Source organism: Ambystoma mexicanum, chromosome 2p (assembly GCF_040938575.1).
Source record: "Ambystoma mexicanum isolate Mex_15411 chromosome 2p, UKY_AmexF1_1, whole genome shotgun sequence".
NCBI lineage: Eukaryota > Metazoa > Chordata > Amphibia > Caudata > Ambystomatidae > Ambystoma > Ambystoma mexicanum.
In genome coordinates, this window is record NC_090923.1 from 833768788 (window position 1) to 833793106 (window position 24319).

The 24319-nt window shown below is 43.0% G+C and overlaps 1 protein-coding gene across 2 annotated transcripts in view; it reads right to left on the reverse strand.

Annotated features, from left to right (window-relative positions):
* The window catches only part of ZC3H4 (zinc finger CCCH-type containing 4), a 748106-nt gene that overhangs the window by 593363 nt on the left and 130424 nt on the right, over positions 1 to 24319 (reverse strand). For both annotated transcript variants that reach the window (XM_069644536.1, XM_069644535.1), the window contains exon 2: positions 19225 to 19456. In XM_069644536.1, the coding sequence (XP_069500637.1) occupies positions 19225 to 19456 (232 nt within the window). The remainder of the gene's footprint in view (positions 1 to 19224; positions 19457 to 24319) is intronic.

Here is a 24319-nt window from a genome sequence, read left to right on the forward strand (position 1 = left end):
AGAACTGTTCTCCATGTTTAAGGAACTCACAGCCTCCCCTACCAGCACAGACAAAATCATTAAGGACGAAGCGTAGTGCGCAAGTACCCAAGCGTCTATGCTTAATAAAATAGATCTCCTCCAAAATAAAATCCAGGCACACTTCAAAGCACTCCAAATCAAAAAAGGCCTACACAGACTACGCCTGATCATAAACTACAACCCCTACCCACATTCTCCTTTAAGGATGTCACAGAACCTGAAGTTATATACCTTCTCAAGCACCTCAAACCTTTGCTTTGCAATGGGGACATTTGCCCTCCTAAGATCATAAAAGACTGTGCAGACGCCCTTGCACCTATTCTCACGGCCTTCATCAACTCTTCATTTGCAACAGGTATCGTCCCTGCCAACCTTAAAGAGGCATGGGTGCGACCTGAAAAAGCCCACGTTAGATCCGGTGTTAGGGAGAATTCTCTTATAAGGCTAATTTCCCAAACCTAGTGAGTCCCCCAGCAGCTTTGCTGGATTTTTGGGGTTTGTTTTTTTCTCCTGCCAAGAGGGAGACTCTTTTACTCCCACTCTTAGGCATGATTTGAGATATAATAAAGTGTTTTGGGTTACTGTTTTTCTTCTGCGCCCTTATGGAAAGAAAAAATATATGTATACCAAACTTTTTTCTTGATTTTGTAATAAATGGATATCTTTTATTCAAACATATTGTTATGTTTGTTGAATTGCCCTCTGTGATAACACGTGTTTCGGCGAAACCATTGCCTTTTTCAAATCAGGGCTAGTTCGTAAATCAAAATAGATAGTGATTTTTTGAAAACATAAATTGACAATCATGAATCAGGTTGTTGAAACATTAAAGTACATGAGAAATTAAAACATTTTTGTTATATTCATGCAATAATTAAATGGTTCAAAACAATATAAAAACATTTGGTTGGCCATTGGGGAGGGGTGAAAGGACGGATTGGTAAGGGATAAAAAATAAAACAACAAAGAGAAAAAAATTTACAAAAAAATAAAGATTAACGAAAAAGTTTTGAAGTACATTGTATTTGAAGATAATTCAAATATTCATTTAAATTACATTGAAATTTGGTTTCATCAAATTTCTCACCTAATGTTTTAATTTGGATATTCATAATACTTGAAACGTTCATTACTGTAGACTCGAATAAGTCATGGGTTAAATCCCTGTAAATTCACACAAAAGGTAATGTTAGGCTTTACAGGTTGATTTCCCTTTTAATACTTGGATACTTCCGCTTATTTTTTTACATTGCGTCAATGTTCCTGTACACACTACTGGTACATTAAGGTGCTCATTTTTAGTATTTGTCTACGGACTTTAGGTCCTCAAAAATAGGCCTCGGCTTTATTTAAATGCTTGTGTTGGTTTTACCGTTCTAACATTCTGTTGTCGCTTAAAATTGCAAATGTCAAATGGGGTAATCTTTAAGCCTCAACGCTGTACTGACGTCCTGATAATTTCTCCAAAAAAAAAAAAACCTTTTTGCCGCATCTACATGTGGAATCACATGTTTGCGCTAGTTCCTAATGCAGCCCCATTAGGGGACCCGCCTGTACGCTTACCTTCAGCCGCGAATACTGTTTTCAAATGGTCCTCGCGGTTCTTTGTCGGCTTCCTATTTACTTTCAGCATGATGGTAACTAGTCCTATCATTGTGTTTACTATGCTCTCCATGTTGGTTTCCTTGCCTCACTTACGAGAGGCTAAGGACCACTTAACAACGTTCTTTTTACATATTAGCATGAAAAAATGACTTTTATATGTACGTATATTTGAAACATTGTGAGATATGAATTAAAAGACAATATTAGTTAATCTCGTAGTTACGCACCAATAGATACTACGTGTTGCTAAAAAGTTGTTTCCAACCTTATGTGTTCATATCCATGATGGAATTCTATGCGGGTAAATGATTACGTGTCTATTTTTATTCATAGTAACATATATGTGTTCCTTGCTTGTTTACAATTGGTCCTTTTTTTGTTTTCTTTGTCGCGGCCATCTTTTGGTCAAAAATGCACGGAAAAACGTCAAATTGGTGACAATGGTCATTATTAATTGACACTCAAGTGTGTTGTTATTGTCTGCCCCTGATTTAATTGGAGCCGAGACAAAATAAATAAAACATTTTTAGAAATGTGCTGGTCTGAAACGAGCCTTTACAGGGAAAGAGAAAATGTAAGTTCTTTCAAAATATGTGACAGCACCAATGTATAAAAATGATCAATAACATTAAGAGAGAATCCTTCAAAGGTCCTGATTTTTTAAACAGTCAATTTCATAAGAAAGAGGCCATTTCATGGTCTGAATTGAGACCCTTTTCTACTAGTGTATTCGCGGCTGAAGGTAAGCGTACAGGCGGGTCCCCTTAGGGGGCTGCATTAGGAACTAGCGCAAACATGTGATTCCACATGTAGATGCGACGAAAAGGTTTTTTTTTTGAGAAATTATCAGGACGTCAGTACAGCGTTGAGGCTTAAAGATTACCCCATTTGACATTTGCAATTTTAAGCAACAACAGAATGTTAGAATGGTAAAACCAACACAAGCATTTAAATAAAGCCGAGGCCATTTTTTGAGGACCTAAAGTCCGTAGACAAATACTAAAAATGAGCACCTTAATGTACCAGTAGTGTGTACAGGAACATTGACGCAATGTAAAAAAATAAGCGGAAGTATCCAAGTATTAAAAGGGAAATCAACCTGTAAAGCCTAACATTACCTTTTGTGTGAATTTACAGGGATTTCACCCATGACTTATTCGAGTCCATAGTAATGAACGTTTCAAGTATTATGAATATCCAAATTAAAACATTAGGTGAGAAATTTGATGAAACCAAATTTCAATGTAATTTAAATGAATATTTGAATTATCTTCAAATACAATGTACTTCAAAACTTTTTCGTTAATCTTTATTTTTTTGTACATTTTTTTCTCTCTCTTTGTTGTTTTATTTTTTATCCCTTACCAATCCGTCCTTTCACCCGTCCCCAATGGCCAACCAAATGTTTTTTATATTGTTTTGAACCATTTAATTATTGCATGAATATAACAAAAAGGTTTTCATTTCTCATGTACTTTAATGTTTCAACAACCTGATTCATGATTGTCAATTTATGTTTTAAAAAAATCACTATCTATTTTGATTTACGAACTAGCCCTGATTTGAAAAAGGCGATGGTTTCGCCGAAACACGTGTTATCACAGAGGGCAATTCAACAAACGTAACAATATGTTTGAATAAAAGATATCTATTTATTACAAAATCAAGAAAAAAGTTTGGTATACATATATTTTTTCTTTCCATAAGGGCCCAGAAGAAAAACAGTAACCCAAAACACTTTATTGTTTTTCAACCAAACGGAGTAAAGGAACCAGAACTCTGTTACAGTCTTTTGCGACCACCCAGAAAATCAGTAAACATATTACTACAACAAACAGGGCGCTGAGGTCAAACCCTTGGGAAACCCACAACAGAAAGGTTCCTCAATCATTATTTATATGATTTCAGATATGTCTCTTGACTATTTGTGTGATTTTGGGCTATGGGGTCTTTTACTCCATAGGGTATCATCTGTTTTTTGTATGTGTTACACAGCACCCTCAGTGCAGTAACACAGGGGGTGTCATAGTGACCCCCAAACAGACTCCATACCCTGGGACTGCCTACTGTCTCCCAGGGCATGTAAAGTCACCATTGACTTCACTAGTCAAATTGTGAACAGAACCAGTACAAACCATCATATTGTGGAAGTACTGGAAGGGGTTAATTATATTGCCCCTGGGTCTGTTTTCAAGGGGGCAAGGGGCTGGTGGCAGTGGTTACCAGGTGAAATATTCCACCAGAATATTCTCTATGGGATTTTCCCATTGATTTTAAACGCACCACTTTTTGGTGCAATGTTAAAGATACCGTTGTTTTATTTAATATTAAATCAACGGTTGGGTCTTTTTGCCAGAACTCTCTTCTAAAATGGTGTTCGTGTCCGTCTCTGTAACTCTAACCAAGGTCGAGTCCTTTTTTTCCACTTTTTGGCGGGCTTCTCCACAGAAGCCCTCCAAATGGTGCAACTCTGTCTGGGTTCCACAGAATGGGAATTGGCACCCTGGACTGTGTTGCCTTAGCAACTCAAGTTGCACTCTGTTCTGATTGGGCCAGTGGTGAATCGCCCGGCTCACCACTTAGCATGTTTGAGTGACAGCTAGGCTGTTGAATGGGGGTTTTTCTGCATAAAAGCAGGGCCTTTGGGACTGGAACTTCAGAAGTCGCCACAGGACCTAAGAATCCAAAGAGGGAAGAAGCTGAGCCATCTGCAACAACGACACCACTGGTGGAGCCCTGCTGCAACAAACTCACCACTTTCCCAATGACAAGAGAAGATCTTCTGCTGGACAAGTCTACTTCCTCTGAGCTGGTGGGACCAACCAGTTCGCCCTTTTCGCCTTCCAAAGACGTCTCTTGGTCGAATCGCCTGTGCAAAGCACCCCGGCGGCCGGATAGCCAAGCTTCACCACTTCGACCGCGAATAAAAGGAACGCACCTTTTATCGACGAACTCCGCGGCTGGTTTCATGCCTGTGCAGTGCAACGACTCCACGTTTCCTCCTCGACGAGATCCTTTCTTCCCCTGGTCGAAACAACGAACTGCAACCACTGCCAGGAACTGCCGCCACCGCTGGAGCTTCCTCTCTCTTTAAGGTACTGTGTCCAGCCTGGCCTCCCTTTCTTCGGTTTGCCCAAGGTGACCCTTAAATCCTTGGCTTTCCAACTGGGTTGGCCCCAGACCTTCTAACTTTACCTTCTTGAATGACCCCAACCTCTTTTGAACATTCTGCAAAGACTTTTAGTGCATTTTAAACTGTGTGATCCTGGGGAAATTTCGCTTTGCTCCATTTAAAGTGGGCCTGGCCCATGAACTTTGGCTCTACAGTATATACTGCCTTTATTCCCTTGCTGAGAACTCCTAAAAGTGTTGGGACCTGTTTTATTTCTATGCTGTGCCTTTTTTTCTCCCTTTAACTGAACTATTGGTGTGCCATCAGGTTATGCGCTCACATCTGTTTAACAAATCGTGGCGTTTTAACTCTGACTTGTCCGATAGTTATCAAGGGAGGTGTGTATACTTTACCTGACTGTGTTTTAACTTGATTCTGATTTAGAGTGCTAGTATATTGCCTAATGTGTGTTTTAAATAAATAACTATATACATTTTAAACAAAGCTCTGGTCAGTGTTTGTTTGCTCTACTGTGTTTTTAGGCCTATTGTGTATACTCTTTATACTGCCCTACTCTTCTTGAGAGAAGTCTGACTGCTCAGCCACAGCTACCAGGTAAATCTGGGTGGTGCAGACTGCTACCAATTGGGTTTACTGCTTACTCCTGTGGTCTTAATCTTTTTGCAGTGTTCCCCAAGGGAACTGCACAGGATTCTGCCTAACATCCGGCCCAGCCTAACAGCTAATGGCCCATAACTACCGTCCGTTTCTTCTTAAAATATTGGACAAAGCGGCTCATTATCAGATCCAACTCCACCTGGAGAATCATTTTGTCCTAGGCAAAAGACAGTCAGGATTCCATAAAGGGCACAGCACCGAAACTGCTCTATTAGACCTAAAAACTCCTAATTACCCAAATCCTAGACAGAGGAAAGCCGGCGCTCCCACTCCTCTTAGACTTATCGGCGGCCTTCAACCTGGTTGAGCATAAAACTCTCACCACTCACCTCACTCAAGCAGCACAATTCTCCAGTCAAGAGTCTTCATGGATCTCCTCCTTCCTAGAAGGAAGAGCAATGAAAGTTTTCTCAAACACAGCAAATGCAGCACCTACCACCATTCACTGTGGTGTCCCACAGGGATCCTGCACTGTGCCTACGCTTTACAATCTCTTTACTGAGCCTCTTTTTGACAAGTTGGATGCGCTTCGGATCGCATATACAAACTATGCGGACGATACCAAAGTTCTCCTTCCACTAACCGGCTCATACGAGCAAGATGTGGCCGCTCTAAGCCAAATCCACACTACCATCCAGGACTGGATGGTCGGAAAACGGCCTATGTCTCAATGGAGATCAGATGCAGATGCTCATCCTGGGGCAAAAAACCACATTTAACAAACTAGACAGTATCTACTCCAATTTTAACATTGACAACTCCATCATCCTCGTCCTCAAAGACGTCAAGACTTTAGGGGTTTACATTGATGCCACGCTTTCCATGAATAAGCAAGTCAGTGCTATAGAATCTGCGTCTTCCCTTAGCACCAAACTCATCAATGCCATTAAACCGTTCCTAACTAAGTCCAACTGCCTTTCAATAGCCAGAGCCACCATAGGTGCTAAGCTGGATTATTTAAATGCCCTCTTAGCAGGCACCTCCATAAAAAACTTAAACTCCAAATCACTCAAAACAACATGCTTAGAGCAGCACTCAGCACCCCAAGAAGAGACCACATTTCACAAGTCAGACAGTCCGTCCACTGGCTTCCAGTCAAAGACTGCATTACTTTCAAAATCCTCATCACAGCACACAAATGCATCAACTACACAGCACCCTCCTATCTATCAGGAACCCTCAACAGAACCACCTCAGCTAGACCCACGGGAACATGCTACACCAATCAACTCACTATCCCCCACATCAACAGGGCTAAAGCAGGAGGGCTAGGCTTCCCGTACATAGCACCTAAGCTCTGTAACTCACTCCCTACCGTTCTCCAAGTTGAAACCTCGCTCCCTGCCTTCCGGAGAAATCTGAAAACAGCACTCTTCAACTAACGCACCCCTCATATCTACATACCAACATCACACCCTCCACCCTCTCCTACTCTTAATTCTTATATATATTCAAAAAATGGTGCAAAATGTATGTATATAATCCGAATAAAATTTCAAAATGTATACATGATGCTACTGTAACTAAGCTTTTCTCACCTATGTAACAAGCGCCATGATGCCTAAGGGCTGATGTGCGCTCCACAAATGTGAATAAATAAATAAATATTTTGAACACCTGATTAAGAACTCTGTTTGTTCTCCCTACTACCTGGTCTTGTTTAGGTTGGCCTTAGGAAGCTGGTATTTGAAGTTCCATTCAGACACACTATATAGATCTACTCTAAGTCTGTGATATATCTTGCTTGCTAACCCTGCAAGTCCCTGTTCTATACTGTTATTACACGATTGGATCGTGTACTTATTGACCTTAATTGGCATGACCTTATATTTTATTGTTTTGTTATTTGACCACCCATTCACTGACCATTGCCAAGCTAATCCATATGGCCATTCCTACCAATTCCCTACCCCTCCCCACCCAAAGTACCTCCTCATGGGAACTCTTTAGCTCGCTTTAATCAAGCCTTATCATCAAATTTTGCACTTGTGCCTGCCAGTGCTTATTCAAGGCAGTCCTCTGAGAGTAAATTACTTAATTGGAGTTGTATACATGCTACTGGTTTAATAAAAATGTCTTCACCGGGTCTGCCTTGAGCCATTCCATTTATAAACAATATAATGTCCTTCAATGAAATCCTGTTAAATACAAGCATTGGCCAAGCCGACAGTTTTGGCTCATGTATACGTATTAGTATAAGTATTAGGCATTTGTCAGACAATGTTCTTAGATGTCCATGTACTCGCACCATTTTGCACCTCCTACCATCTACAGCCAGTTAATACCCATGGCATTACGTGGCAAGTGCATTTACCATGCCTGCAATGCGTGTTCCCTCTGCCACTTGGGGCAAGGCAAAGCCATTGCTTTGTGTTTTACCAGAACCAGGAGAAAGGAACCTAGAACAAACAGGGAACAGAGTGGGAATTAATTTACCAGACACAACACACGACCTGCCAACACCAAATAGAATGGTGGGACAACAAAACATGAACAGAGACTGGGGTGAGGCTGCAGGGGAGCAGGCGAAAAACAAAACCCCTACCCAAACCGATTTGGGAAGACAACTCAGTAGCACATGAAGGAAGCTACAAGGAAAACTAGCAGCAGCCCGAGCTCCTGGCTGCCACCACACTATCAGAGACTGCAAACAAAAATGTGCTGGAAGAGTTTTAGAGGTTTTTTTAAGCTTTTCACCTCTGCAACCCAGCCGCTGGGGAAAAGGCAGGCAGAGTATAAAAGGGAAGCCAGTGAAAGGCAGCGTGTAGGATGTTGTGGAGAGGCAGGTGTAGAGGCTGCAGACCAAGAGACCAGTGAGGAGAGTGCCGCAGGTGAAGGAGGTGGTGTGGCGATTGGAGTATAAAGAGAGATTGAAAGTGAGTTATTGGTTGTGAGGAAGAGTGGTACCAGCTGTATGCATTGTAGTGTGAGAAGGGAGGGTTATATAAGTTGAGTGAGAAGGGGAAAATAGAGAGAGGTGTAGCAGGAGTTTGAGAGAGTGAAAGTATTGGGGTGGGTGTGGAGAGAGGGCAAGGCGGAAGTAGAGCTGTGGGTGTAGTGAAGCAGAAAGGGTGTAGTGGTAAGAGATGGCAGAGAGAGTGTGGTAAGGCATATAGAATTAAGGGCGTAGTGAATGTTGTTTAGAGGGGTGCACTGAGAGCCGAGGAGTGCAGTGAAAGTTAAGGAGAGTGGGGGGAGTACGGCACAATCTTAACATCTTCAATTGATAGCTTGGGAAGGTTAGGGAACTCTTAGGAAGTCCTGAAGGGAGACACAAGGCTTCTGCCATTAGGCCCTTAACGCTAGCCAGATCAGATTGTTGTGGATAACAAGCTCTAGTGAGCATCTTGGGGATTAGGGAATCCTGTCCTACAGTTGAAGGCGCCCATGGCAAGACGTGAGAAAGAGAGGAATACCCATTAGCTGAAGCCCCTTAAAAATGCTAAAACCCTTGGACTGTCTTTGAGACTGCGTGTCCTCCTGGAGCAATCTGTCACACCTGGGATTGATTAGGCCCCAAAGCAGAGGCCACACATGAAAAGAAGATGGAAGGTCTGTTGAAAGACTTGGTGGAAGCGAAACTGGCCATGAGTCGGCAACTCCAAAAAACCCTGACCGCCCGACAATGGGTCATAACACATGCATGGACAGCATTTGTTCTTGCCCCTTCCGAACCTCCAAAGTTTAAATAATAGGAAAGACACGACAGCCTTCTTTGTCAACTTTGGAAAAGTGGCTGAGATTGCCAGGTGGTTGCGGGATTGGTGGACTTGCTAAATACCACCCTTCCTTAAAGGGAAGCTCAACAGGCATTCCAAACACTGAATCCCGATGGAAGTACAACCTATGACGAACTAAAGCAGGACATACTGCTAACAATAGGGCCTGGTCAGGAGCATTATGGACTAATTTCACACATCATGTCACATATGGATTTTTTGACGGTATGATAACCTTCATTTGAAATGACGGTACACTGCGGTTAATCACGCACATGTGTATGACCATTGTCTTAAGTATTATTTTGCCAGGAAAAGTCACATTTTCAACAAGAAACAATACACAAACAAGAAAACACTACCAAGAAGTTGTCTTAGTTCTTCTTACAAACGTGTATCTTAGTTTAACTCAACGGAGAAGGAGGACCAAATTAACTTTGTAGACATTAGAATCTTTTCAGATGTTTAAGTAAAGAAGCAGGAGGCCAAGACATGTGTGACCCTGGGGTCTCTCAGTTTGATGGCTGAATGGTTTTAAAACCAATCATAAATGCAGGCATACATCTGGGCAATCATCCAGAGTATCGTTTTTCAAGTTCAACCTGCCATCACAAAAGGAAGAACGCCCAATTTCAAATTCAATATGGTTTGTTCCTTCTGAAGAACGAAGGTCTGAAAAGGGGCTATGCCAAACCTTTTGGTTTGCTGAATTATGTTTTTGCAACACTACCACAGTAAAAGTGTCAAAAGGATGATATATCTCTGGGAATGTTCCAAGCAGTCTGGGCCCGGGCAGTGGCGGCTGGTGACTTTGAGAGGTGGTGGAGCGCAAATTTCGCAGGCGGAATTAACAAGGGAGCTCGCTCTGCGATCAAGCCCGACCCACATCAAAGGGTTGCAGAGGGATTTTCCCCCACGAAAACTTTGGAAAGATGACTTCCAATATGTGTAATTTACTGTCCAAACCCACACAAACATGACCTAAAAAGCATTAGGTTTTAGGTACTAACGATGGTAAATTATTCTTACGTGTGTAAGTCTGTTATGGTGTATTTTACAGCAGCTTGTTTTGAGAATAGCTGGCATTATGTTGCATGCATTAAAAAAATGCATTACATAGATATTCAGTAATGCTGGAAAAATATGTTCTCATGCTGGCATTGTAGGTGGAGGCCAGAAGATGGTTATAATGAGTAGATACACACGTTTACACAATACAACACTTTAAATGTGTGCCATGCATGCATGTATTCATTAGAAGTGGCGGGACCATGAACTAGGGAGACCATTCTCTGGTAGTTGTAGTCATGAAGCACTACAGATGTTTAGTCCACTTTGAAAACTGTGTGGTCTGCCAAACATTACAGAGGCATGGTAGGTATAGCAGACCCAAACATGCTGTAATCTGTGTGTGACTTGGAGGTCGCAGGTTTGAATCCCAGCAAGACCGACTCAGCCTTTCTTCCTTCCGAGGTCGATGAGCACCAACTTCAGCTGGATATTGTATGTATATATGCTCTATGTAAAGCGATTTGGCAAAAGTGCTATATAAATAACACATTATCATAAGATAGCAACAGCCAGAAAATGGTGCGATTACCTGGGCATATTATAGCAGTGCCGGGTAAATGCCTATGTCTATGCCAAAACTAGCTTTTATTTTGCAGGACTTCAGTGAACCAGTGCACTTATCACACCAGTAGCACTTTTACAGTGAACCAGTGCATTTATCACACTAGTAGCACATTTACAGCGACAATTAAGCCATGTACTCTTAGCAGATGGCTTACAAATAACACTGGCAGACCAAGGTTTAATGTTACTGCTTGATAGAATAAGCTCAAAGAGATCCCCGGACGACGTGTTTTGGTTGAGTGGGGCAGGTAGTGAGTGGAAATGGCCATATGGATTAGGATGATTATGAGCAGTCAGTGGGTGGGTAAATAACTAAACAACACTCACAAACTGTGTGTTCCTATTCAATGACATCTTTCTCCTAGCTGTACTAAAACAAACTGCAGAAATATGGAGGTCGGTGGGGCATGGACCATGTTGGAAGGGACAGAGGCATGCAGGAAGACCAAGAGGGGAGAGAAATGAAGAACATATGTTACATTGCAATGAAACATGCTAAGTCAGGGCACTAACCCAGCAGGTCTTGCAATAGTTCTGTGAAAAACAAAAAGCTTTTTGTAGCCAAACCAAAAACTGTACCAACCTAGTGTTAATGTCAAGACTATAAATAAGAGATGAGAACTTGATGCATGATGGTCAGCTCGAGATGGTGAGTTTAGAATATGCAATTCTGAAGGATCAAAATTATAAACCAATTTAGAACCATCCAATGTATAAATCACAAGTAAAAGCTTTGAATTACAATGCCAGGCTATGGTTGTAGGTTTGCCATTTTGAGTGCCAGTTTCAAAAGGCAGGGTTTTTTAATTGCATTTTGGAATTTCACATCAACAGCTTTTGAATCCCAAACTTCCAAAGCAGAGTGCAAAATTTCTAATCTCATCTAACAGTTTGGCGACAATGCTGCACTCACATCCACCAGGATAATAGGTCCTTTTTTGACCAATAAAATGGCTGCAATTCTTTGTTTGAGATGTAACAGCAGGCTTGAAATCAGTGATGGCTGCTCCATCAGGGATCGTAAGTGGCGGCTGCATGCATTCAGCCGGCTCCTTCTAGCTCAGTGCTTATGATGTGGCAGCCCAAAGTAAAATATCAAAAATAGAATGTGAATTGGTCTGTCACGGACAGACAGTAACACCAATGTGCAAACCTTTAATACCACTGGGTTTTATCTTTCATCACATCAAACATTTTCTTTCCTCGCCAATGGCACGGTCACTTGGACAAAAGGTTGAGCAGCAGTGCTCTCACAGACACGTTAAAAGTATGCATTTCTGTGAACTCTGTATACACTACTATTTTTCTTTCTTGTTTCTGACGCTGTACTTATCGGGTTAAGTGTTTCAAAGTTAATAGCAACGGGTCTCTTTCGGGAGCAGATTGAAAGGTTGCTCTGCAAAGCAGCAGAAATCAAAGTTTCAAAGAGATTTAACCACTAAACTGATGAAATAAGGGACATTCGTATAATTCCTAAACCTTTATGCGACAAAGATAATTAACCACCCTTTGTAACATCCACATATAGCCATGACAAGCGGACATCGTATAATTCCTAAATCTTTATGCGACAAAGATAATTAGCCACCCTTCGTAGCACCCACATATAGCCATGACAAGCGGGTGTAATCTATCTGGTCATGTTTTTCCCTTTGTATTCTCTGAGGTGCCATCCTGCATTGAAAAAAGCAAAAACACTTCTACTTAAATGCAAAGGATGAAAGCATTAGCGAGATTAATCACGCCTTACAAAATTGAGAGCTCTGCCGGTCACAATATGTGGAAACATTGAAGTAAAATGTAAGCAGCTACAAGCGGTATCACTGAGCTGAGGTAAATGACGAAACTGGTTACAACCCTGCCTTGTTGTAAGAAAACACTGGCAGTTTGTTCTCTGGAAACACAAGCTTTTACGTTTGCAAGAAGAAAAACCAACAGAAACGGAAAATGTCAGTTTTTGGACGGATCAATCTGAAATGAGTCGGCAGCGGACACGCTAAAACAATAGGGGAATATGGCCACACCGGCAAATGTGCAGAGGATTCAGCACTCAAGGAGTAAAATGTGCTAATTTGCTGTACGGAATGCAAATAACTATTTGTACTAATTTACAACTGTTTGATACCTGTGGGGCAGGTGATCGCACAGACACTGTGCGTTCAATTGTTTGAATAATACAATTGAAAAAAGAGTTTTTTTTACATCTCCAGTGGTGTCAGGAGAAATCCCGGTCTCGCCTCCGTGCTTATAAGGGTGTGACCCTTAGTCAGTGAATCACCAAGATCACAGCTACAGTCCTCTCTTCTCTACACACACTCCTTCAACAAGGACACCGGGCCTGGCACCGTCGGTCCTCTGATAACCTGTACCACAGCCCCGAGCCACTGACCCCTTTCCCTCCCACCACTCCTCAGAACTTGAAGCCCCCTCCACCCTACGGCCCACCGCGCGGGCCAATGAGCTCACTGCTGTTTGGGGACATAGCCCGGGGCTCGGCAATGCCAGTACACATTCCCGCGCATGTCACGGCCACCTGCCTGCCCTGTGCTTGGCTCAGTCTGCGGGATGACCTTGGCTCTGACTGACATCCAATGTCCACATGCTTAGTACAGAGCCTCAATGTCTGATACTCCGATAACACAGCTCCCATCCTGTCACAGGTGCATGAGCTGGACACAGGCAATCACTTATCAGTGTACTCTTACCGTCCAAACTTTGGAGTTGGACGGTCACTCAGGTCCTTCATTAAAGCAACCCAAGGCTGCACTACGCACGTGGTGCCCCATGCCTCTGCTTTCTAGTTCTGGCTTAGGCAGCTAGAACCACCACGCCATGTCGTGCTGTACACTGCAACAACTTAACTGAGGCACACATGCACCCATCACCCCACCCACACACTCATCATTAACGATTTTCATTGGCAGGAAAAGGAGGGAGAACGAGAGGGTGAGAGTGGAGGAGGCAATGTATGGACCAGGGTGTCCGAGTGTGGCATAGTCTTTATCATGTGATATCTGTGTAAGGTTAGGTTACACTTAGGATGTCCCAGGGGGAGACAGATATGGCTTCTGCTTTCAGCCCCTCACCACTAACCAGAGAAGATAGTAAACAGTAGAAATAACAGATCTTTAGTGGCCAACATCTTGGGGGTTAGGGAAGCCAAGACTAGGAATGAGGGAGCTCAAGGGAAGACGAGAGGAAGACACACAAAGCAGCAATCGGAGCAATGAAAACGTGAGCTAAATGGTTGTTGCTTCACTCTGCCATTCTTAACTTATGTGGCCACCCAAAAAGGGTTGTTAGGGATGAGGGAAGGGATAGGTGGATGGGGATCTATGGGCATTTTAGGCTGGAGCCTTGTAAGAGGGGGACATTAGACTGAGTGTGCATCCGGCAATCAGCAAAGCACTGAAGTATGCACATTCCACCTGGTTTTCCTAACAGTGGTGTTGCTTCAGTTTCGGGACCCATGTCCAGGTGAACGACAGCACAAACTCTCTTACCATGCTCAAAGTAAATCTGGAGTGTGGGATTCTTACTTGACTGTGCGCTAGTTAACACTATCGTTTTCTCTACAATCTTCTGTTACAAGGAAAATAGGGAATGGCAGCGAGCAAACTCATTCCCACAAAACTTCTCAGAAAGTTTTGAAATTGGTAAATGAAAATTATGAGTGTGGGATGATGCCTCGCGCTCTAACCCAATCTAAATATTGAAAAAAGTCCTCTGATGACACCTTATATGCCAGAAAATAACTTAAAATGTAAATAGAAATAGTGTCTCTTTAATTTCTTACGTCGTAGACAGCCAACACGTGTTTCAACCATAGGTCGTTTTCAAGGCTTTTTGTATATTCACCCATCAATACCATTAACATTAATCACATATGTAAGTCACAAAAGATAAAAGAAAATATATATGTAAAAAATATGTACATTCCAACAGAATTTCAAAGAGTGTGATTGTCACAAGTAAGTTAAAATAAAAGACCATAACATATAATGTCAAACATCAGGTCAGGATGGAGTGGAAGGTTCAGGGTAGTGGAGAGAATATTTGCAAAAAATGTAAAGAAAACCACATATTAGTATATTCTCTCTATTCATACTTCAGAAAATTATAAACTAAATGTTTCTTATTTTCGAACAACTTCCTTAAAATATTTTTCTATTCACCCATTGTGACTGTAGCGTGTGAAGCCATCATCTCTGGGTCAAATCAATTGTAGTTAGCCCTTCCCAATTTATTGACTAGGTATTTCCTGTTTGTTAGTACTCATTGTGAAATAATCACCTAAATGAATATAATGTGCAGAATTAAGTTGAAAGTGCTGCGATTCACATGCAGTTTTTTTTATATCCGGATTTACCGCACACTTGTTTGTTACTCTTCCCATTGTGGAAAAGTGATTGGTAGATGTCCCAAATGAGCTTTCCAATCAATGTGGTATCATTCATCAATCTTTATCTTATTCATCTATAAGAGAGACCAAATTCAAACTGATAGACTCCTGAAATTACAGGAAATTCAAAGGAATATAAAGTTGCTATAACCTACCAACCTGTAGGGAGTATCAACAATATTCTCAATCTGTTAACCGCCAACAAGTTCTCTGAATACAAATTCAAGCACCAGATCCAGGCTTCCATTAGCCACAACCACCTATACAAAATAAAAGACAATGTTCTAACAAGCCATATGTTGTGATTTAAATCCATTTGACTCATACAACATGTGTATGTACATAAATGAGTTCAGATTCAAGCTCCAAATCCTGACTTTCATTCGCCCAACCCCCTGTATGGGGTAAAAATAAAAATACCGGACATAATTTCCCTTTATTTACAACAGACTCTCCGATGAGTCGAGATTCAGTCCCTTTGAAATGACTATCGACCGTGAATCAATCAAACTACTATCATACGTACGGTTCACTATATGTTCATCATTACAAGTACAACTTAAACAACTTAAACAACAAGTGCTAAGTAACAAGCTACATTGTTATGTATTTACCTATTACACTATTCCAATTGCGGGATCAATCCTGTGCCGTTCGGCTCTCGGCTATAGCAAAAGGGTTCCTCCCGTGTTAAGCCGTGGGAAAAAGAGTCAATTTGTGTGGTGACATCACGCGCAAGAGTGTGTGACGTCAGATGTAAACAAACGCTTCCATATACGTCACTCCTGACGGATTATTATTCAATTTTACGCTTATTTGTGATTCCGATGCTTAGTTCCTGTATGCATTCTCAAACCACACATTAGTCTGGTCTTACAACAACGGGGACCTAACCAATGCCGTGATCATTCCGTCTCATGGACACAGACTCATATTCTCTTTTAATCACAGAATATCAAACTGCAGAATTCTAGTGACAATGCATTCTCTCTCCTAGGCATTACTGTTTCCATTTAAATACATAATATCAAGCTGCAAACGCACTGCATTATAGCAACTCTAAGTCTACTACCAATGAATTTTAAAAGTTAAAGGAGTTGTTTAAAGTAGATATTATAAAGGCATTGCTCTTTCAATGAAATATGTGCACTCGTCCACGAATGAACAATAGTATGTTAATGTTAAAGGACATTTGTACCGCGCACTATCACAACCAGAGTGGTCCCCTGGCGGATCTGAAAAGGAAAGGGGTGAGTTGGTAGGACCAAGCAGGAAAAGTGCAAGAGAGCAGTGGTGTGCGGTTGGCAGCTTCAGTTCGGTTAACACCGTTCCCTGAGCTTAGGTGTGGTTTTTGGTTGGTAGCCATCGTGTTCTGTTGTGCGGGGCTATGTGTGATTTGTTTTTTTTGTTGCAATGTAGTGAAGTTTGTGCAGTTTGGTGTGCCTTAGAGGTATGGTTGTGTTTGGTTAGAATTTGAGAGGTGTATGCAGAAGGGTGAGATTTTTAGTGGGTTGGTTAGTGGCATCGCTACCTAAATGTGATGCATGCTAATTTCCAAATTCTTTCTAGATGTGGCGTGTGAATATCTCCACATTTCTATCTAAATGTGGCACAGGCTAATATTCACAAATCCTGTCTAGATGTAACGCAGGCTAATATTCACAGTTGTATCTTAAAAGTGGCACGGGCTAATATGCACAATTCTGTCTAGATGTAACGCAGGCTAATATTCCCAGCTGTATCTTAAAAGTGCCACGGGCTAATATGCACAATCCTGTCTAGATGTAACGCAGGCTAATATTCACAGCTGTATCTTAAAAGTGTTAGATATCCCTAAAAAATGTCACCAGACTCAACCGCGCTCTGCCTGACTTGTACAGTAATAGTATTGCATTCAAATATGAAAAATCGCATGAAGTAGTGAATATTTCAGATCCTGTTTATTATAAACAGCTGACACGTGTTTCGACCCTTCTGGTCGTCTTCAAGGCCTGCATCAATTGTAGTATCCTTGTTTCACTCGGGGATTCTCGAATCCCAGTTCCGGTCCTACTAAGAGGTGTCTACAAGTAGATGGATGTGCATACATCTAATGTACGAATAATCGGATAGTCCGTTGCAGTTTTCCAAAGCTCTAATGCATGGATTCCAATCCTAGAAAAAAGTAATAAATCACGGCATAAATCCCCTGCAGAGATGCCGTCCGCCTAGTATTCACAATCTGTCTAGATGTGAAGCAAGCTAATATTCACAATACTATCTAAAGGTTGCACAAGCTAATATTGACAATCCTGTCTAGGTGTGACGCAGGCTAATATTGACAATCCTGTCTAGATGTGACGCAAGCAAATATTCACAATTCGATCTAAATGTAACAGAAGATAATATTCACAATTCTATTCTATATAAATGTGACGCAAGCTAATGCTCCCAGTTCTTTCTGGAGTGGCTAGCACAGTTCGGGTACAGTTCATCTAGACGTGAGAGATGGCTAGGCAATAAAGTTGACAGCTTAGTGGATATACATATATATATATATATATATATATATATGGGTTAACATTTGCTAAAAAGAGAGTGGTACATCATGAAGGCTTCAATCTAATGGGAGGTGGGGAAGATAAGGTAGGAGAGAGGAGGGACAGTTTAGTGGGGTGCAGTGATTGCTGTGCCCCCTGTCTCGACCACACCTACTTTGTCCGTCGCTGCTGGTTGACGGCTGCCTGCTTCCTGCTTCCCCTACTGACACCATCTGGAGCTGCTTCTGTAGGCGCTGCCCTTCGCCTTGGGGCCCTTAGCCGAGGGCTGTCCGGGCAAGACTACCCTGAGTGGAGGTCAGAAATGGCTTTCCCTGGCCAATCAGGGTGCAGGGGAAGGGGTTCGGGGGCCGGAGAAAGGAAGAACCAGCAAGCTGGTTGCTTTGTAAGCAAGAGAGGGCAGAGTTACAATTGAACCAATCCTAATGGTGGGTGTCGCACTATGTGTCACTGCCTTTATAAGGGCAGAAGGCAGTTAAATCTGGCCTATCAGGGGGACGCACGAGTAGAAGAATAAGCGAAGCGCGATAGCAGGGGAAATAGTGTAGAGAGCGAAAAAAGAGGAAACAAAGACAGATGGAGACAAGATAGAGGACGGGGGTCACAGAGGATCGGAGCGGGCAAACGATAAAAAAATTAAAAAATTAAAGGCAGAAAGCAAAGACAAAGATGGAGGAAAGGCAGAAGAAGGATGCAAACAGCTGAAAAAAGGGGAAGCAGGGAGTGCACAGTGCGGGAAGGGGGACACTCACCTCGCAGGGGCCAGGAAACAAGATGGAGTGGAGCAGTCCTGGTTCCAGAAGGTGGTTTTGCCTTCCTCTGAAGGAAAGACCAATCGGGGGTATGGGAGGCATGTCGGGTAAGAGAGCAAGGGAGAGGTTGCATATGAGACCAAGGTATGGCAGCGGCCGTAGAAAAGGAAACGCAAAAGAAGGATGCAAACCACAGAAAAGAAAAGAAAAAAAGAGGGAAAAGGGCAGAGGGGAGGTTGTATATGAGAGCCAGGTATGGCAGAGGCCGTAGAAAAGGAAAGGCAAACGAAGGATGCAAACAGCAGAAAAGAACATAAAGAAGAGGGAAAAAGGGCAGGGGAAAGATAACATATGGTAGCCAGGTACGGCAGAGGGTGTAGAAAAAGGAAAGGCAGACAAAGGTTGCAGACAGTAGAAAAGAACAGAAAAAGAGGGTAAAAGGGCAGAACAGAGGTCACATGTGAGAGCCAGTTACGGCAGAGGTTGTAGAAAAAGGAAAGGCAGAAGTAGGATGCAACCAGCAGAAATAAAAGGGGGAAGCAGGGAGTGCACATTGCGAGAAAGGGGACACTCACCTCGCAGGGGCCAGGACGCAAGTTTAATGGTTCACCTCATAAATGAAGGATGGCTTTAATCTGCTGTCTTTGCATAGACACCTATTCTAATCTTCCACAACAAGATCTGTCAATAGAAGAGTAAGCTCCACCAAGGCAAACCAAAACAAAGCATCTTGAATCCCTTTCACCAACGCCCAAACCCATGCCTTGTGTTTCGATTTCCGTTTCTTCTTGGATCTCCTCTTTTCCTTTTCGCGCTCCTTCCTCCTTTTTCGCTTCATTCTCCGGTGCGCTTTCTCCTCATCTGAATCACTTGGCTGCTTTTCACTCTTTTCAGTCTTTTCCTTCTCACTCTTCTCTGGTTCTTCAGAAGCCTCTTGGACTGCCTCCTCACCTCCGTCATCTTCAAGTTCACCCTCTTCCAGTTCTCCATCTTCCCTGTAAGAGCAATAGACAGACAATTGAATAAACTCTAATTAGTAGATAAAAGGAGGCAGAAATAAACTTTTATTGGAAAGCTTGAGTCCTAGGGCAGTCATAGACGAAAGATTCCAAAACATATTTAAATAAAGATAACCAAACACGCTCTAGAATAAAATGATCTAGTTAAGAAACATGGATATGTGCTCCTAAAGAATATGTGAAGAATAACCCTAAATTAAGGTGGTGGATTGAGCAAAACGCACACCATAAACTGAATACATCACCGAAACTACATACATTTCAAAGGAGAATTGCCTTCTACACAGTGTGGATGCAGTAAAATCATGAGGTACAAAGTATTTCACCATGTTTATGTGACATGACACGGGTGGGGCCCGCAGAGAGGCCTCTAATCCTGGTATAGGCAGCCTATCAGTAACCAGAGCTGGTCCTACCCCCAGGGGGCTGTGTGTGGGATTTGCACGAGACCCCAGTCCCTGGCTACCCAGAGTGTGTGAAGATGTTCCTGGATATCGGTATCTCTGTCCATGCAGTAATACTCATCAACATGTGTCCTGGGCAGATCTCTTTTCCTTCTTTTTAAGAACAGCCAAGGGCCTGTGAACACCTAACCCCTGCAAAGCCTGACAGAAATTCCCAGAGTCAAGGAAATAAGCAGGTAGCAGGAGACCAGAACTGCAAATCTACAGGAATGCATGTGGGCGCATCTCGGAAAACAGGGCCCAGAGCATGGAGAATGGAGTTGTGATAAGAATTGGAATGAACAGGAATTTTCCATTCACATAAGGAATGAGATGCCCAACACCAATCTCAGCAATCTAGGCAGAGGAGGATGGGGGATAACAACCAAAGGAAAATGGAAAGAGACTGCAGGGGCACAGGGGAGACCCAGAAATCCTTCCCAACCACAGTTGGAAGCAAAGCTCACCAAAGCTCGGAGGGAGTCCCATGAAAAAGAGCCAGGAGGAACTTCACAACAGGATAGTGTGACGAAACACAAGATTCCATCAATTCTCCCCAGGGGGAGTCTGTGAGACTAGAGGTGAGTCTGCTATGCATTACCCTCCCTACGGGTAGAGGCAAGCGCAACCTCACCAGGAGAGCCTCCCCCTCTGGGGACAAGGACTCCCGGTACTGATGAGGAAATCCCTAATCCTTTTAACATTAACCCATCTTCAAGAAGATAAGGAAAGAAAACATGAACATACTAGAATGTGTTATTGCCACGCAAGCCCTCTGATTATGACTTTGAGGAAAGACTTGGATCGTACTAAGATCAAGAAAATCTCGAAGAAATATCAAGGGTAATGCAAACAGAGAAAACGAACTTTGATACTATGCTGGAGAAGCCCCACAATAGTGTCATAATGCTGGGAGGCGGAGACCATGGAGGATAGAAAACCCACAAAGTTCGAATTAGCTGGGAAAGGAACACTGAACGAAACCTGGAAGAGAAGTGTCCGAAGCGAAAGAGAAGCCCTAGTACATTCTCAGAAGCATGGCGTTGCAGGAGAGAGGAGAAACTAGAAGCAGAGCTAGAGACAAGGCATCCTAACCCTGAATGGCAGACAGGTGGTGGCATGACCATGTCACAGTGGACCTGGGTGTGCATTTACAACACTGATACCACTGTTCACAGAGGTTTAACTAGTGCTGCTAACCGACAGAGGAACGAAGGAGCAACAAGACGACCGGACACCTGAAGGAGAAGGTCCCAGCTTCACAAAAAGCCCAGTGACGTTATCACAGAGTAATCCAGATAACGGGGAAAGCGGGAGACCAAAGATAATACTGGACACTCATACTCAAAACTAGTCAAGCCAAAGTGTCAAATATTTACGAGAAGATTGAGTATAATTACTGGAACACCCATACTCATCCCAGTTCAAACAAAGTGTTAAGAGCATATGAGGAGAATGAGAATCATTACTGGAACACTCATACTCGTCCCAGTCGAGATATACTATTGAGAGTAACAAAGACAAGAGAACCAATATTTGAATTCTCAAATTCAAACAAGTCAAGAGGGATGTGGAGTATTAAATAAAGATGAAGTCTTAAGTTGGAAAAGAGAGAGAGAAACCGACTCATCCTGTGGAAGAAAAGGGATAGTTCCACACAGAGGAGAAGAAGAAAGGGAAGAAAGAGTAAGTGAGTGAAAGGGACCATTGAGACATTGAAGAACCCAGTATCTGAACTGTATGAGTTGATAAAAGCATTCACGAAGAACTATCTGAAGATACACTACTGAACTGAACTTGGTGAAAGCACCATCTCACAGGAGAAGGGATTCATCCCCCTGTGCTTTAGTTGTTCTGAATAGTGGCAGGGTCCAGGTAGGTTACTTTTGGACAGCAGACAGAATTGGTTTTTGGACTATCACTGACGAATGACGGGCACCCTTAGTTAGTTGTGTTAGGTAGGGAACATCCTCACTCTCTCCAGTGTGACGAATCTCTCACTGCTTCCGTAGGTGAAGCCCCTTCTCAGTGACGACCAGACCATACGGGGAGAACGCGGTATGCCAGCCATACCTTACCCAGTCTCCCACCCACTTACCATACCCAGACTCCATCTATCCCAGATACCTTCATATGTCTCTATTTGGTAGACAGTGTCCCTTCCTATGAAAGTACTTAGACGAGAAAGAGTATGGTTTACATAGAGAGAATACTCTCAGAAAATGGGACGAAGAAGATCACTGACAACCCAGTAGGGAGTAAGAGCACAACTATTGAGACGATGAAAAGGCGCTGAGCCTTGTGGTGTGCACCGCGGAACCAAGGCGAGCAGACTAATGTTGGGAAGGAGATGATCCTAACCCATCCCCCCCTCTGTAACTAAACCACGTGGGAGCCAAAGAGGGGAGACGCACCACACCCCCACCGCCCCTATCCGCACGTGAAAACATAAGCAATCACAGAAATAAAGCATGCGTCCCTGCCCAGAGACACAATTTCTTGGCAGAACGCTCTCGGGTAGCAGAGTTCTTTGCTGTTATTTTCCATCATCATAACAACTTTGTGGTCCTTGAAACTCATCTCTTGGCCTCAATTCCCTGACGGGTGTGTTATTTTTACTTTTGCATTTTTATGAGGACACGTGTATGAGTGGGAGCCTTCATTTGGTGACCCAGACGTGATTTCCTCGAGACCCCCATACCTGCGGCAAGATCCAGGTCTTCTCCGGAAAGGCAGCGCCCACGTACAGCTGACCAGTCCCCAAAAAGATTCTTGTGGGTTCCGGCTTTGTGAATACCCAGCTACTCGCTGGAGCCGGGTGCGGACCTAGGAGAGGGCCAGACCTTGTGGATAGACTGCCAACGGAGGCTTTTGGAAGAACACAGGCACATGACTATAAATTGCAAGGACAGACAAATGATGGGATTTGGGGAATATAGAGCAGTGTGATTGAAGGGAACATGCAAGGGCTAAATGTGAATGGAGTGTAGGATTGTTCAAAACAAAGCACTTTTTCTTTTTATGGCCATTAGTTTTTATTAAAGGAATAAGGAAGAAATACAGAGGAGATACAGGAACCTAGCTCTGAGAGGAGTTGGAGGGTGGCGCCACGTAGCACTGTCTCGCCCAGTGCAGAGATTAAATACAGACACAAAAGTAGGAGCCCCTTATAATTAGTGGGTTCGGGAATATGCAGTGGTTATAGTTTTAACTTCTTGTTTTAGCTTATTATTTTCAGTGTTTTTTTTATATGTGGAGAAAGGCCCAGGAGGGGCAACCGTGATGTGAATGCTTAGTAAGTGAGAATGGGGATATTGCTCTAAATGGGGGGACAAAGTATATGTTTTCTGTTTATGTTTTTTGACTCTTGTTATGTGTTGTTCTTGTTGGTTTAAAATTGTTTGATGTTTCTTTGTATGCATTTAGGTACTGAATATTGATAATATAGATAAATGGGATAGAACTTCATTGATTATCCAAAAATAAAGGCCCCAGGCATAAAGGAAAGGATAGGGGGAAAGGCCTCTATCGGAACTGGGGAAGGGATCAAACACCCAAAGTAAAGGGTCTTAGTTATGGGAATGGATACCCCGTAATTACATATTTGCTAACACCTCTGCCTGTACAGTGAGCGAATTAAGAAATACCATGGTCAATGCGTGACAGAAACAAAAGGGGGAGGGACTGTTGCATGCTTGGCCGGAAGATGGGTCTTCGGATAAGGGAACGTTCGAGCACCTATCCACGTACCTAACAGCCAAATACAAAGAGAAGCAGCTTCAAAAGGGAGGTGTCAGATTTGTCGAGGATGTTCAAAGAAACTCCTGCCACAAATAAGAGGGAGAAAGGGTCAGAAGCACCAACAGTAGCAAGGGAAGGTGAGGAAGAAAAGGAGAAGGGGGAGGAGGAACCCAAGAAATCTATCTATTACTCACAAGGCCGGCAGAGCGGTATACAAACCCAACGTATGTATCAGGGGGAAGTGCACGCCCACCTTATGACCCATCGACCACCGCCCCCGCTCACACTGGAGTAAACACCCAAGATCTTGAGGCGGCATTAATCCTCAACCCGTACAGAAATGGCTCGATTACGAGCTGTGTGTGAAGCAGCACGAGGATTAGCGGGAGGGCCTCAACCACCAAGAGGCACCCCTCCCATACCCGAAGATGAATGGAAATCGAGACACTTCCTTTTCAGGATTAACAGTGCACCCATACGGGCAGTACGAGTAGAACGAGAAGGGGAATCTGGGGTATGACGGTGTATGACGGTGTATGACACTGTGGTCTTGGTGAGGGACGAGGAGTACTGGAGTGATTTTGATGAATCAGAAGAAGGTGCCGTGGGAGGGATACAGCAGGTGCAGTGGGCCACCCCTAGATTAAGAGAGACA